Raw genomic sequence first — 15818 nt, forward strand, 5'->3', positions numbered from 1 at the left:
GAGCCGATTCAAAGCGCCACCGCCGCCATGAGCGTGTGCGCAAAGGAGAGACACAAAAAGAAGTTTGCTCGCAGTCAGAGTTATCGGCAAAAGTGCAATTATCGATGTAACAGGGTCGATGGGCAAGGCGGTAACAAAACCGCCCCAAGGAGGGAAAAATGTAAAGCATTTACCAATGAAAAGAAAGGATTTTTTTAAAGGCAAGCCCATAAACGAGTGATAGTGATGGGCGTGAGGTGGGCGTGGTTAAAAGCCCAGAAACATGCCAACACCTCGAATGGCAGCGCTTGCACGCTGCTGTGTTCATCCTAAAAAGTAGTGCTTGAGAAGTAAGCAGTTGAAGGACAGAAGTAATGAGGACATATTCCAGGGTAGGGACAAATACAAGAAGAGAAAGGAAAGACCAACAAATGAATAAAAAGCAAGCAAATAAGAGTGACAATAAAGCTAAATAATGGTATGAAATGGGTGGGCTTGAAAACCTCTATGAGCTGATAATATATTTTTTTTCCAAACAGGCAGGTTGATTTATCGGAAAGGCAAGACCTAATTATAGCCCTCCATTAACATGAAGGCTGCTGCTCCACACAGTGAGTATTCACTGGTGCCACTGCTTCAGGCCCAGTTTTGACACCCTGCACAAGGGATGATTCATCCCCAATGGCTTTGAGCACTGGTGCCAGCTCAAGAAAAGCTTCTAGAACCAGAATCTGGATGGTACTCTTTCAAATCCAGAATAATTGATGTGAGATTTTCCGTGTGACAATTATTTCTAGCACATCACAGCTTTTGCTTATGGATTGCCTTCCTGTCTCACTTGTCATTACAGTATGGGCCTTATCTTCCCTCGTATCCATGTTAAAGCAAAGCACATACATGTGTCTGGGCTCACAATTCTAAAATAGCATAACATAACTCAACAAAACATAACAGTATAATAACGTAATGTTTCATAATACAACACAGTGTTATGCTAAATAAAGACTAATTTCAGATTTGGACCTGACATGACATGTTAGAAATTGGGTCTTTGGTTGACAGTCAGTTTACCCCCTGTTCAAGCAAGGACCCTCACTCTAGTCAGGGTAAAAGAGAATCACCCTCAGCTAACCCCTGCTTTACCCCCTTGGTAGCTTGGCAGAGCAGTAGGCTTAACTTCAGATTGCTAGGTGTAAAGTATTTGTACCAACACACACAGTAACTTAATAAAAACACTACAAAATGACACAACACCAGTTTAGAAAAATAGGAAATATTTATCTAAACGAAACAAGACCATAACGACAAATACTCCACAATACACAAGTCAAGTTATCAATTAAAAATCAAAAAGAGTCTTTAAGTAGTTTCAAACACACACTAACGCTGTCAGTGTGAAAAAGTACCTTGGTCACGTCAAAAATAACCCCGCATGGGCGAGTGCGTGTCAAAAAGGGCTTGCAATGCGTTGATTCCACTCACGAGCGGGACCTGGCGTTGTTTCTCCTTTTGCTGGGTCGGGGCGCGTAGTTTCTTGTCTCCGCAGGAGAGTGATGCATCAATCCAGTCAGCACTCTTGCGTCCGGGCAGGCCTTGCGTTGTTTTTCCATGCCCAGCAGTACTTGAGTCAGAAATCCCGGCGCGCGATGATCTGAAAGCCCCACACCGCGGGTTGTGATCTCCCAGCCTCCGTCAGCGATGCTGCGCGTCGTTTCTCCTGCTCCGTGCAGCGATTCTTCGGTCGCGTTTCCTGCGAGCGTTGTTTCTCAGCTGCGGAGCCAGCGGGACGTCGTTTCTTCAGCCGCAGATCGGAGTCGCGTCGATCTTTTCCCCGCAAGGCACTCTGTGCGTGGATTTCCTTGTCTTTAGGCTGCCAGCTTCTCCTTTCAGGGTCCCAGGAACTGGATGGGCACCACAGGGCAAAGTAGGAGTCTCTCCAGAGACTCCAGGTGCTGGCATTGAGAAGTCTTTGCTGTCCCTGAGACTTCAAACAACAGGAGGCAAGCTCTAAATCAAGCCCTTGGAGATTTCTTCTCAAGATGGAAGGCACACAAAGTCCAGTATTTGCCCTCTTACTCTGGCAGAAGCAGCAACTGCAGGATAGCTCCACAAAGCACAGTCACAGGCAGGGCAGCTCTTCTTCCTCAGCTCTTAAGCTCTTCTCCAGGCAGAGGTTCCTCTTGTTTCCAGAAGGGTTTCTAAGGTCTGTGGTTTTGGGTGCCCTTCTTATACCCAATTTCTCCTTTGAAGTAGGCCTACTTCAAAGTAAAGTCTCTTTTGAATGTGAAATCCTGCCTTGTCCAGGCCAGGCCCCAGACACTCACCAGGGGGTCGGAGACTGCATTGTGTGAGAACAGGCACAGCCCTTTCAGGTGTAAGTGACCACTTCTCCCCTCCCTCCTAGCACAGATGGCTCATCAAGAAATGCAGACCACACCCCAGCTCCCTTTGTGTCACTGTCTAGTGAGAGGTGCAACCAGCCCAATTGTCAAACTGACCCAGACAGGGAATCCACAAAGAGGCAGAGTCACTGAAATGGTATAAGCGAGAAAATGCTCACTTTCTAAAAGTGGCATTTTCAAACACACAATTTCAACTTTACAAAAATATGTATTTTTAAATGTGAGCGCAGAGACCCCAAACTCCATGTGTCCATCTGCTCCCAAAGGGAATCTACACTTTAATCAGATTTAAAGGTAGCCCCCATGTTAACCTATGAGAGGGATAGGCCTTGCAACAGTGAAAAACGAATTTAGCAATATTTCACTGTCAGGACATATAAAACACATTACTATATGTCCTACCTTAACCAAACACTGCACCCTGCCCTTGGGGCTACCTAGGGCCTAACTTAGGTTTGCCTTACATGTAAGAAAAGGGAAGGTTTGGGCCTGGCAAGTGGGTACACTTGCCAAGTCGAATTCACAGTTAAAACTGAACATACAGACACTGCAGTGGCATGTCTGAGACATGATTACAGAGCTACTTATGTGGGTGGCACAACCAGTGCTGCAGGCCCACTAGTAGCATTTGATTTACAGGCCCTGGCACTTCTAGTGCACTTTACTAGAGACTTACTAGTAAACCAAATATGCCAATCATAGATAAACCAATCAACCATACAATTTACACAGAGAGCATATGCACATTAGCACTGGTTAGCAGTGGTAAAGTGCTCAGAGTTCCAAAGCCAACAGCAACAGGTCAGAAAAAATAGGAGGCAGAAGACAAAAAGATTGGGGATGAACCTGCATAAGGAAAAAAGTTCAACAACAACCCAGAGAATCTGTTGATAAATCATGTCATCTAAACAACTGAAAAAAACTCAAGTTTATTTAAGATCTGTAAACTAAAATTATACACCAGCTATTATAGATTATACTTAAACCAATATTTAACAGCAGCTGAGATATGTAATCTTCCCTCCATATAGGTGAGGGCCTATGAACGGTTGAATAAATGTCACTCTAGTTGACTCTGAAACAGCCCTAGACTATATCTGCTGAAACACTGCAGAGCCAAAGGGTATCCTCCCTAAATACCTGGGAAGTATGCACAAGAAGCCAAATAAAGAACACAGATTAACAGTATTTAAATAAATAGTGGAGAGATTGACTACAGGGGGCTGGCGCTCAGTTTGGTCAGAGAAAAGGAAATTGGAATTTGATGAGCAAAATGTAACGTTTATCTTGTAAATTTGACAATGAACATCTTTCTGAAGTTACTTCTTTGTGAACTTGGCTGCTGAAATACCAGCACTGGAGCTAGCATGATGCACACGTCTAGTTGAGGTCCCCTTGCCACACACTATCCTTTACCTTGCATAAGAAGATGGGGAAGTGACATCATAGGGTACCAGTTTTCTGGTAAGAAGTGGTTCTCTAGTAATCTTTTGACACACTGTACAGTGGCATAGCAAATTTCTATAGGTGCAAACAATCAAAATGAGACAATTTAAAGTGCCACGCCATGAGCGTGAATGAACACACAAAAGAAAACAGAAGTTTGCTTGCAGTCAAACGTTTCGGCTGTTATGCAGTTATCTATGTAACAGGGTCGATGTCATGCAGAGCGCTCGACTACTGCCCTACGAGATCACGCTGCGTAGGGAATAAAAGGAAAAAGTAGTCAAGAAACCATGCGGAAAACATGGAGCCTCATAAGTTTTCAGTAGTTTACCGGTGTTCTCGAGGAGGGCTGAACACTGGAAAAGGCATGACGTATGCATGCCTTTCACAAATGAAAGCAAGCAAATTTTAAAAGGCAAGCCCACAAACCAATGAAACTGATGGGCGTGGTTAAAATCCCACAGAGAGATTACAATAGGGGGCCAGAGCGCTTGTGCGCTCGACCGTAAAAACAAACAAACAGAAACTTAACAATGGGTCATCTGTGACAAAGTTATGGAAATATTCCATCACTGAGTATGGCCGCAGAAAGACCTGTACACAGTGGCTGAAAGCGTAACATGTCAGTCCATCATATCCAGGTTCCAACAGGGAGGATCTAATGAGAATGTATGTTTGATGAACTAGCCAGAAATGTTTCTCTCTGAATTTTCCTCAGGCCCCTTGAGCCAAAAGGTGAACATAATAGTTACACAGGCCAAGAGAAAAATTATCCTAATTGCCCTGTAATGGTCTTACCATAGTTGTTTCTAGATGTGCTCCCCATATGAGAGTAACCAAGCAGGTGATTGACATGCCACCTGAACCTTATATATTCATGGCTTGAGGCAGTATGCTGCATTACAACTTATAATTGTTGAACTTGATGGCTAGGCTTCAGAATTCTTGTAACATGTGGATTTAATTCTGTCTTCTGATAATGCTTCTCGAGACTAGCAATAGGGAACCTATGCACTGACCTTTCCAATATCACTCTTAGTGGGCTTACTAGTAGAGCACTATAGTCTTCCACTGCCCATTGATAGATCCTCAGTCATCTTTGAGATGCTACAACATTGTGTTTTATCCAAACTACTCTTCCGTTTGGTTAAACCACTGCAGGAAACATTTCCAAGGAAGCACTATCACATCTGGCATAAGAAACATAAGCTGCCACACTGGAAGACGAGTGGGCCAAAGCTAAATTCCATTATTGTATGTGCTCAAAGGAAAAAGCATGCTCTTGCTCTGCCATCATCTTCCCTAAAAGGAAAAAGGCAGGAGGATGGACTGTGCTGTACAAAATTTGTTTTCGCATGACTACTGTAGCCATGAAGACAGTGAGCAAGTCCTCCAAATTAGGCCATTACATTAGCGCCTTGTAGTACTTAGTGGAGAGGTTCATGCTTAATTTTCTCAAAAATCAGAGAAAAGACTTTCGAGAGATGCAATGAGGGCCTGTTGGACATGTAATTAAGGTTGGATCGGAAATTTCCAACAAGGAAGCCCAGTGCTGCTGCTCCAGAATCTCAAACTCAGGATCTTCCTAACAGGTCAGAGACAGATGCATTACACAAACCTTACTCCGAGATTTGGGATTCAGGCAGCATTACGTTCTGGGACTCAGCACTTGACACTTGCATCCAGTGAACTATATGTTTTGGAGACTGTGCAGACTAGTGAGTGAGACTGTGCTCTTACGTGTGATCTTCGCTCCCTTGAAAAGAAACCGTACATCAAGGTGCGGGGCTCACAGCAAATGATTGAGACTGTGCAGCAAGAGGTGAGAGTTACAAATAATGAGATAAACTATTTTACAAAAAGTGAAACCGACACCCTATGAGTGATACTGTGCTTCAACACGTGAAGCTCGCACTCAATGAGAAATGCTGTACGAAATGTTTTGAGATTTGCAAACAATGTGACAAACTATACTACACGGTCTAAAGTGAGAGACTGTGCCATGCTGCAAGACTCACATCCAATGAAAGAAACTCAAACTTTGGTGTGAAACTCCTATCCAGTGAGTGAAGTGGCACTTCAAGATGTGGAACTCGCACTAAGCGAGTGAGACTGTTCACCAAGGTGTGGAATTCGCATACAATTAGTAAGTCTGTACTCCAAGGAGCGAGACTGTTAATTAGATTCTGCTCCAGGAGGTGGGCCTTAAATGCAGTGAGTGAGACAGACTTCAAGGACAAGACTTGCATTGAGATACTGACTGTATTTTTCTCATTTGCTGTGGCCCTTATTTACTCCCCTTCCACCCCCCTGATTGTGTGCTTCCCTTTGGTTTGTGTTATTTTGCTACATGCTCTGTTGCCCATCAAGCTCTTCTTTGCATGCGCTGCTTTTCTAGTGAAGTTTCGGTCTGGTGGACTAGAGCTTCTGTACGCAATTCTTCGGAACAGTAAGGAATGACACCTGATGATTTATTTAATTGATATAAATTCACATAAAATGTTTCCTCTTTTATCATTTGTCTTTACCAGATCAGTACTCTTGCTGCTGAAAAACCCCACATTTGTCTTCCTCTGCTTAGCTGGTGCAACTGATGCAACACTCATTGCTGGAATGTCAACATTCGGCCCAAAGATTCTTGAATCACAGTTTAGCCTAAGTGCCTCAGAAGCAGCTACATTATTTGGTGAGTGGTGGGCTCATGTTCTTTAAAATAGATTCACTTTGAACAGGATGTTTATTTTGTGACGTTTGAAAGTGTTTAATTGGAAAATCAGGACAGCTTTCATATTGTTTTGGTGTAAACAGTCAAGCATTATTGAATGGATTCAGAGAAGAATCTTAGGTATACATTCATATGATTTTGAGCCCAGATTATATATTGGCGGATGGACCGTTTCTACACCAAGCTGATGGGGTAAATTAAACAGTCATTCTGAGTGAGGTGCTGCTCGCTAAATATAGAAATGTCCTCTGGCAGGTTGGACATTTCTAGCATTGACAGGAACAGCTGTCGCAGTGGTTCCTGCCAAGGCGCTATAAGTTTGTTGGATGGCTCCGTCAACAAGACAAAGCCATATTGTAAACTTAAAATATGTTTTTTATTATTTTCAAAAATAACATCCCAAGGCGGTCTTTTTTAAAATATTAAAAGCAATGTCCTTCTCGCCATGGGAGTTTGCTTTTCAGTGCCCCATACACCAGGTTTTTCCTGGTGGTGATGGGCTTTGAAAATCAACTCTATGCCCACCCTTCTAAATTAGAGGGGGCAGAGATATAGGCAAACCTTCTATGACCCTTATTCTGTCGGGCCATTGGAGGTGTTTGACCACAGCGGAGAAGTAGTCTCTGCTGTCGCCAAAACTGCATCCGCTCGAGTTTAAATCTTACATTGTATGTTGTCCTAAGGATCTGTCATGTTGACTGACCCGTCCAGCAAACTTACACGATCCTGTCAATACACGAAATGTCCGCTGGGCCGGGGACATTTCTAAATTTTGCTATAGCACCTCCATCAGGGCGACGGAGTAACTTACTCCATCATCCTGGCAGAGGAATGTGCCTCTCGCCAATATAAAAATCGGATTGTAAATGTCTTTCCAATATTCCACTGTCTTCCTTAGTCCATACAAATTGGAAGTGCATTCTCTACTTTTGGACAAAGGAATTAATTTTTGTTAGCACTAAATAGGTTAAAAAGCTGGTCAGACCTTACTCTTTGCATGAAGGATATTATTTTTGTTCATCTTAGAATAGGGGTAAAATTAGGTCAGTCCACACCAAGCTCTTTTATTTCCAAATCCCCAGTAATCAGCTACTCTTGTAATGAGTCCAGAGTGATGGAGGAAAGATAAGGGATACACTGGTGGGCTGTCTGGACAAAGGAGAACTTACATTGGGCCTAGCACATGAGTTAGTCTAGTTACTACCTTTTACTAGCTTGAATGTTCAGTTCCCCCTCCCCTAGACTCATGGAAGGATTACAAACCATCTACAACTGAAAGGGAGCTCCAAAACGACACAGGAGGCTTCTGAAGGTCCTCTTGGATGCCAGACAGATATCTTAAATGGTAGCATATGCAGAGGAATGCTAGTGGAATCATTGTCCACATGATCTAAGATGGTGCCATCCTCGAAGAGACCAACAATTGCAGACTCTTATGCATCCTCCTAAAAAGGCAACATAAATATTTTTGGACATGATGGGAGTGAACTTCGCATTACCCTTGACTGTGGCAAAAGTCATAAGAGATTATGCATTGGATTACCAAGGTTGCAGCAAACAGTGTAAGACACCTCCATGCCCAGATCCTTCAAAGTTGTAGAAGCACTAGTCACAGAGGAGGGACTCTAAGAAGAAAATCTGTCCGACCATGTTAAGGAACATGACCTTTCATAGAACACTGTGAAAAGCAGAGGTGCCTACGAAACCCACTATAGCAGCATAGGATTTACAGATTTACAGTTCACATGATTGTCAACAAAAGGAGCAGTGAAACAGCCCCTCCACACCATGTGGCTCATCAAGGGGCAGAATGTCAGGCTTGCTCAAAGAATAAGACGGGTTACAGGTACAGTCAACAACAGAGGAGAAAATTGAGAAGTGAGATCATACTGTCATGAAGTCCCTTGAATGTCATAGCGTCCCCAGCTCTGCATGCACTTTACACTGATTCCACAAAGAACCAGGACACTCAGCGAATGTCTCATCTGTGACTACATTGACATAAATGTTGCAAACTGAGGAGATGAAAAAGGAATGAAGGATGTAAATCCATAGTACCAGTACATCCAGTGAGGGATTGGGTGTGTTAAATGTGGAAACCATAGAAAGATCTCATTATCAAACTCACCTGTGAGAAGGAGACTTTATCTCTTTCCTCACATGGATGGGTTGTGGTGGGAGAAGGGTAAGGTGGGATGATCTCTGATTCCCCAGAAGAGACCCGTTGAGTTTATATATAAGAACTGTTGAGACATGGGCAAGCCCAGTAGCACACGGAGAATGGATGCACCTACTTACAGTGTCTACCTAGGGAACACTGATAACCCAGTGTTCACTTCACAGAAGGTTGTCTACAGTGTGGCACGAAGAACATGCGAGCAGCCCAGTCCCTGTGGAAATATGAGAATCCTGAACAAGATGGAAGTATAGAGATTTTGGTCCAGGTCCATCACCCAATGACAGAGGAACAGGCAAGCTTCATGCAGACTTGGAAATTCCCTATTGTCAAACATTGAGGCATGATCTAAAAGCCAAACCAAGCCAGAGGGAAGTAGCTATAGGGGCACCACCAGAGTAGTGCACAGAGAAACCTGACTCTTGGACTAAAACTAACAAAACTGGTCTCAGGTCAGTCATGGATGAGGAGCCCCTTCAGGGAGGAAACCTGCGATAGAGCACCTGCTCCTGTTCTCAACTCTCATCGAGAGCTGAATTCTCCTCCCGTTAAGGAGCATTCTGTTCATTTGATAGACAAGTCCAGCTCCCAAGAGAAGATTTAGGGAAAGCCCTGATCCCTCTTTGGGGCAATTTCATGTCAGAGTTGCCCGGGAAGAACCATAAAGGCAAAAGCTACCAGCGGCAGTCTCTGTAATTCTTAATTGTGGAAAACCCCCAGTAGCACAACAAGGTTGAGGTGGAAATCCCAGTAAGTTGAGAACAAGGCCAGTATACATGCACATGATTGGTGCATGTATACTGGCCTCCTCTGCCTTTGTCCATTCAGCTAATGGGCAGCAAAGTCCCTTACAAAATTTGATCAAAGGAAAATGAGCCAGTCAACTGGGCACTGAAGGCTTCAGCCATCAGAAAAGCTGTTCTGCATGGAAGAGGAACTCTATCTCATAACTTGACATTGGGTGGGAGGAGAAGTAATTCAGTTTTGCAGCTTTGTTTCATCTAACACACACTTCAAAAGTATTCAGAGGCCCTCTCAATGCACAGTAGTGAACATCATAGTAAAAGACACCTGGTTGGGTAAAGTACATAAGGCACGTAAGAAAGGCTCAATCCGAAAAGGACCACAGCTCTCGGCACTCCACAGAAACCTGCAAATGGAGTTTCAATTTGCATCTGTGGCAGAATGATTTATTCTGTCATGGTGCAATGGGAAAATCTTCAAAATGTAATGTCCTCTGCCAAAGTGGTAGTGATTTTTCCATTAAAACCGGTTGCCTTCACAACAGGAGGTACCATTTTATTTGAGAAACACTCCCATAGAAATCCCTTAAAATCTGCCACTTCCAGTGAGCATTCTGCCAGCAAAGGTGGGCACTGGGGATATTTAGGCTTCTGTACTTGAACATTTCATTGAAAGCCTGCAAACCTTCGTGTGGCGGACCTTCATTGAGGTATCTCTGGTTGACACAGTTGCACATTAGTTTCTCAAAGATTGGGTGCTTGGCCAAGGAGATTTTGACAGGAGGACACTCACTGTTCCAGCTCATCTTAAGTATGGCAAATATGCCTACCGGAATCGTTAGTTAGATGTGTTTTTGGTTACCAGGCTCCTCTGATTCAGACTTCAGCCCTTTCATAATACGTGCACATTAGTATTCTCTTCTGCGTACTGGTGATTTCAAAGTGCATGCAAGGACAATCGAAGTTTCCCAGGAGATCTCCATTGATAATCAAAAGCACTTCATACATCTTCTTAAGCATTGATGTTTGCCTTACTACAGGAAGGTCAATACTAGGACATAATCTTTTTAAAAAATGTTTGCAGCCGGTAAAGAAGGCTATATTGGCTAAATACTTTTATTTTTATTTAAGAAAAGGTCAAATATCATTCTTAAAATAAGAAAACATTTCAAGCGTTGAGTAATATTTTTCTTATTAATATCCTTCATAAACATTTTAAAAAGGAAACAGAGAAGGAATAGAACAATGTAAACCTATAGGCTGCATTACTGTAGTCATAAAAACTGATACCGCACCTTTAAGGGCTCAGAGCCTTCTAGTGTCCCATCATGCCCAGCTTTTCTAGCTTCTGGTGACAGGATCTTACAGCTCTGAGCACAGACGTTTTTTGGGGCTTTTTTCTTAATAAAATCTTTCGCAGACTATTTGGCAACACATTTAATCAATGCTATGAATCTTTAAAGTGTTTTTCTGTTTTTTTTCTGACAGGAAAATTAGTTTTCCAGTCAAATAAAATGCCACCTTTATTTGTCAAATGTTCTACCTGTGGCAGAAAGAAGGCCACATCAGATCTACATAATCTCTGTATTCTCTGCCTTCCTGACAGTCACATTCCTGACAGATGTCCACAAGACCTTCTCCAGGCATACCCTGAGAGACAGGGTGAAGATTCGTTTTGATGGAGCTGAATAGCGGCGCACACAAGAGGTGAAATCTGGAGGTGGGACTTCATGTGAGCTAGGACAAGGTCAGTCCTCAAGCATGGCTCTTCCACTTTCCTCTCAGGAATCCAAGAGAGGGAGATCCGAAATGAGGAGAACTTCCAAAAAATGACACGTTCCCAGTCGAAGTTGAGGACAATGACAACAGGTCATGAGGTGAGGTACAGTGGCAGCATGCTTGCCGTCAAATGCTGCGTCGACATCGAGGAGGACACAACATTCGACATCAAGACACAGAAGGTCGATGTCAAAGAATTCCATGATGTCGAGACACAGGAGGTGTTCAATGTTGAGTGAATCCATGACGTCAAGACAGAGAGACACTTGAAGCCAAGAATCCTGTTGATGTCGAGACATACCAGATCTGTGGAAAGGATCAAAAACAAGAGCAAGATGTTTGCCATTAGTGTCTGATTCAGAACACTCCAGGGCATACTATCCATCATTACCAGTCCTCATTCCAAATTCCCTGCAACCTCCTCTTTCACATCCTCCGGCTCCTTCAGCGACTACACCACATGCTTCACCTCTGCCTCTCACTCAGACAAAGGCACCTTTGGAAGCTCCTTCACCAGTGAAGCCTCTAGTTGCTCGATGGCCTCTTGTTGCTCGACAGAGATCTAAATCTCCTCGGTCAAAATCTAGATCTTGCCACAGATTTCAATCTAGAGCCACTTCCAGATCTCGCCATCGCTGTTTTCAACACTCCTAGTCTCAATGCTCATCTAGGCAGAGACACAGATACCTTTCCATGTCCAGGTCTAGGTCATGATCCAGAAGACAGTTCTTTTATCCAACCTCATCTTCTATCACAGAAGATACTCACTGACTTTAACTGACTCCCCTCAGCAAAGAGTCTCACTAATTGGTGACCTAAAAACATTTCTGGAGTTACTCATACAGAGAGCTACAAAACGAAATGTATCACCACCTTCTCCACCAACATCTACATCGGTAATATTTGAGACTGTTCACAACCGTCCTCTTCTAGACATCATCTCTTTTTGGTTCCAGGTTTGTTAGAACCAGTTATGGAACATTTCCTCACACCAGCTTCGGCCAAAGCAGCTCGATCTAGGCTTCAGAAAAAATATAAGCTTTGAACCAGGACCCTTTATTCCTGCAGACAGATCCTCCTGATTCAGTTGTTATCTTGGCTGTGAAGAAGATTCATTCTACTAGTACTACTTCATCCACGGTTCCACCAGACAAAGAAAGCAGGAAACAACTTGGTGGGTTGCAAGGTATGTGGTACAGCAGCCACAAACATGAAAGCTGCATACGCATCTGCCCTTCTCACAGATATAAAAGATCCTAGTGTGGCTCCCTACAACAATTTGCAGATTAACTCCCAAGCCACTGTAGGTAGGACTTCATAGACATTTTAAATGAAGGCATGATGTTCTCTAACCAAGTGATCAGTGCTGCTACTGACTCATCTATGCTAGCAGCCCATGGATATTGCCACGGATTAGCTCTCAGGTGCTATTGTTTGCTGTGTCTCTCTGCTCTGAAGCATGACTCTCTACAGAGGATTCTCAAACTTCCTTTTTCTGGTAACACTGTTTGGAAATCATATAGATAAAGAGATGGCTTTCATGAGAAAAGAAGTGGAGACCTTAAATAGGTTGGGCTAGAAAAACGTAAGGAACAGAGAAAACGCCTTTACAAGCCTTGCAAGAAACATTTTTATCTGCAGAGGGTTCAGACCCCGCAGTGGTTTGAAACACAATACCAACAGCAGCAACAAAAGCCCTTTCAACAGCATCAAAGATGCCAACCAAAGGCAAGAAGTGGCCACCAATCTGCACATGCAGGAAAGTCTCCTACAGGCTCTAAACAATGAGCCTTGTCTTCTCCTTCTTCTGTTACCCACACCGGTGGGGGCAAGTATTTCTATATATCCAACGTAGTGGAAATCTATCACAAATGACGCCTGGGTACTGAATACTGAATAACATACAGAATTGCTATTGTCTAAGATCCACCAGTTATCTACCAATTATTTCACCAAAATCATCCAATCAGTACCTACAGATGATGAGATCAAAAGGAAACATTCTTCTGCAGAAGCATGCTGTGGAGCCCATACCTGTCAACCAACGAGGAACAGGGATTTATTCCCCTTATCTCATGCTGAAAATGAAAGGTCCATAAAACTATGACAGACCCACACTAGATCTGAAAATCACAAACAAATTGATTTGGAGAGAAACATTTAGAATGCTAGCTCTACATCAAATTTATCCTCAGATCCATCAAGAAGACTGTCTCTGTTCCATAGATCTTCGGATGCGTACTTTTACATCCCGACAGCCAGAAAACCCAGCAAATTCCTGAGATTTGTAGTAGGGCACGATCACAACCAATACAGAGTACTTCCTTTTGGCCTCAGATCAGCCCCCAGAACTTTTTCAAAGTGCATGGCAGTGATTGTTGCTCATCTCAGGAAACTCAAAATATTTGTCTATCCGTATCTAGACGACTGGCTTATTAAGGTGTCAATGCGACAAGAAGCACAACGTTATTGTCAAATCACTTTCTCTACTATCAGTCGCCTAGGTCCTCATATCAATCACTAAAAATCAACCTCATCGCCAGTTCATTCTCTTAAGAGCAGCTGTTTTCCTTCGGAGGAGAGACTTTATCTATACATCAGAATATGTCTGTCAAGAAAGTCTTACATCCATGGTGAGGAAAGTGTCATCCCTTCTAGGCTCAGTGATATCTTGTATATTTCTGATGTCAAATGCCCATCTCCACGTGAGACCACTACAAAAGTGTCTTGAGGACCAGTCAGGTAAATACTCAGGCTACTGGGAAGACAGGATCTCACTTTCCCTCAAAGCGAGGCAATCCCTAAAAGAGTGGTGTGAACCGAAAACATTTCTATAAGGTATGCCTTTTCATCAGGAGGGTCCCTCTCAAACAATAGTGACCGATGCCTCTCTGTTAGGTTGGAGATCACACATGAATAACCTTCAAACTCAGGGAACATGGTATGCGAAGGAACTGACTTGCCATATAAACCTTCTGGAACTAAGAGGTGTCCATTTGACCCTGGAGTTTATCCAACCATTCTTCAAGATGGAATCCCTCCATGTTCAGACAGACAACTCAACAACGATGTAATGTTTGAACAAGCAAGGTGAAACAAAGTCCAAAGCCTTATCACTGTAGCCCAAACAATACGGAATTGGTTGCTGGCCAGAAACCCGAAGACCCGTGCTAGCCATCTACCGGGCATCCAGAATATACAAGCAGACTCCTTGAACAGGATTCTTCAAGAAAATCACAAGTGGGTGCTAAACGCCGGCATTGTCTGCACCTGGGGTTTTCCTCACATAGATCTCACAACTGCAGAAAAGAAAAAATGCTCAAACTTCACTTCAAGGTTTTACCAACCAGGGACATTGGGGTATGCCCTGTGGATTGAGTGGTCCAACAGATTTCTCTACACTTTTCCTCAGATACCCCTGATTCCATCAGTAATCATCAAACTGTCTTACTCCAAGGCCAGAATTATATGTTCGATGGCATCTGTCGCTGTAGATACGCATGTTCTGCAATAGCTCGCCATCTGGTGTTGGGCCGGAGTGTTACAAGTTGTTTTTCTTCGAAGAAGTCTTTCGAGTCACGGGACCGAGTGACTCCTCCTTTTGTCTCCATTGCGCATGGGCGTCGACTCCATCCTCGATTGTTTTTTTTCCGCCATCGGGTTCGGACGTGTTCCTGTCGCTCCGAGTTTCGGAACGGAAAATTAGCTAATTTCGGAAGATTTTCGTCGGTATTGTTGCGTTCGGGATCGGCGTACTTAGATTCCACACCGCATCGAAGATCGAAGAGCTCCGGTGCCCTTCGGGGTAGTTTTTCGATCCTCCGTCGGGGCCTGGTCGGCCCGACCGCGTGCTGAAGAACGCCGATGGAACGGACCCCGTTCCGTTTCTGCCCCAAATGCCACAATAAGTACCCTTACACAGACCAACACTTGGTCTGCAACCTGTGCCTGTCACTTGAGCACAGCGAAGACACCTGCGAGGCCTGTCGTGCGTTCCGGTCCCGAAAAACACTCCGAGACCGTCGAGCTAGAAGACTTCAAATGGCGTCCGCACCGACAGCCCAACGGGAGTTCGAGGAACAGGAAGAAGAAGGTACCTTCTCGATCCAAGACTCAGACTCCGAAGGATTCGACGACACACAAACCGTGAGTAAGACGTCGAAAACCACACAAAGAAACATTTACAAGGCCCAGGGGACGCCACTGCCACCAGGCCATGGCTCGACCCATAAATTCGGTGACCGACCGTCGGCACCGAAAAAGGCCCAAACAGTGCCGAGATCGTCCGACTCCGGTCGAGACACCGGCACGCAGCCTTCTCGGGACCGAGAAAGTGCTGGAGACAAGCCTCGACACCGAGATGCCGGTGTGGACACGGCTCGACGCCGAGACAGCGGCACCGAAACAGATCGACGCCGTGAGGTTTCGGCCCCGAAAAGGAAAAAAGTCTCCTCGGAGCCGAAAAAACACGCAGACAAAGTTTCGACGCCGAAACAAACTGCAAGCGACCCAGCTTCAGGCTCTTATACAGAAGAGCACTCGCTAACCTCCCAAATGCAAAAGCATAG

General features: G+C 44.1%; 1 protein-coding gene across 1 annotated transcript in view; it reads left to right on the top strand.

The window, feature by feature from the left end:
* Nucleotides 1-15818, top strand: part of SLCO4A1 (solute carrier organic anion transporter family member 4A1) — a 414240-nt gene that overhangs the window by 184930 nt on the left and 213492 nt on the right. Inside the window, exon 6 of the mRNA XM_069243161.1 lies at nucleotides 6359-6513. Within this exon, the coding sequence (XP_069099262.1) occupies nucleotides 6359-6513 (155 nt within the window). The remainder of the gene's footprint in view (nucleotides 1-6358; nucleotides 6514-15818) is intronic.

This window comes from Pleurodeles waltl, chromosome 7 (assembly GCF_031143425.1).
Source record: "Pleurodeles waltl isolate 20211129_DDA chromosome 7, aPleWal1.hap1.20221129, whole genome shotgun sequence".
Taxonomy (NCBI): domain Eukaryota; kingdom Metazoa; phylum Chordata; class Amphibia; order Caudata; family Salamandridae; genus Pleurodeles; species Pleurodeles waltl.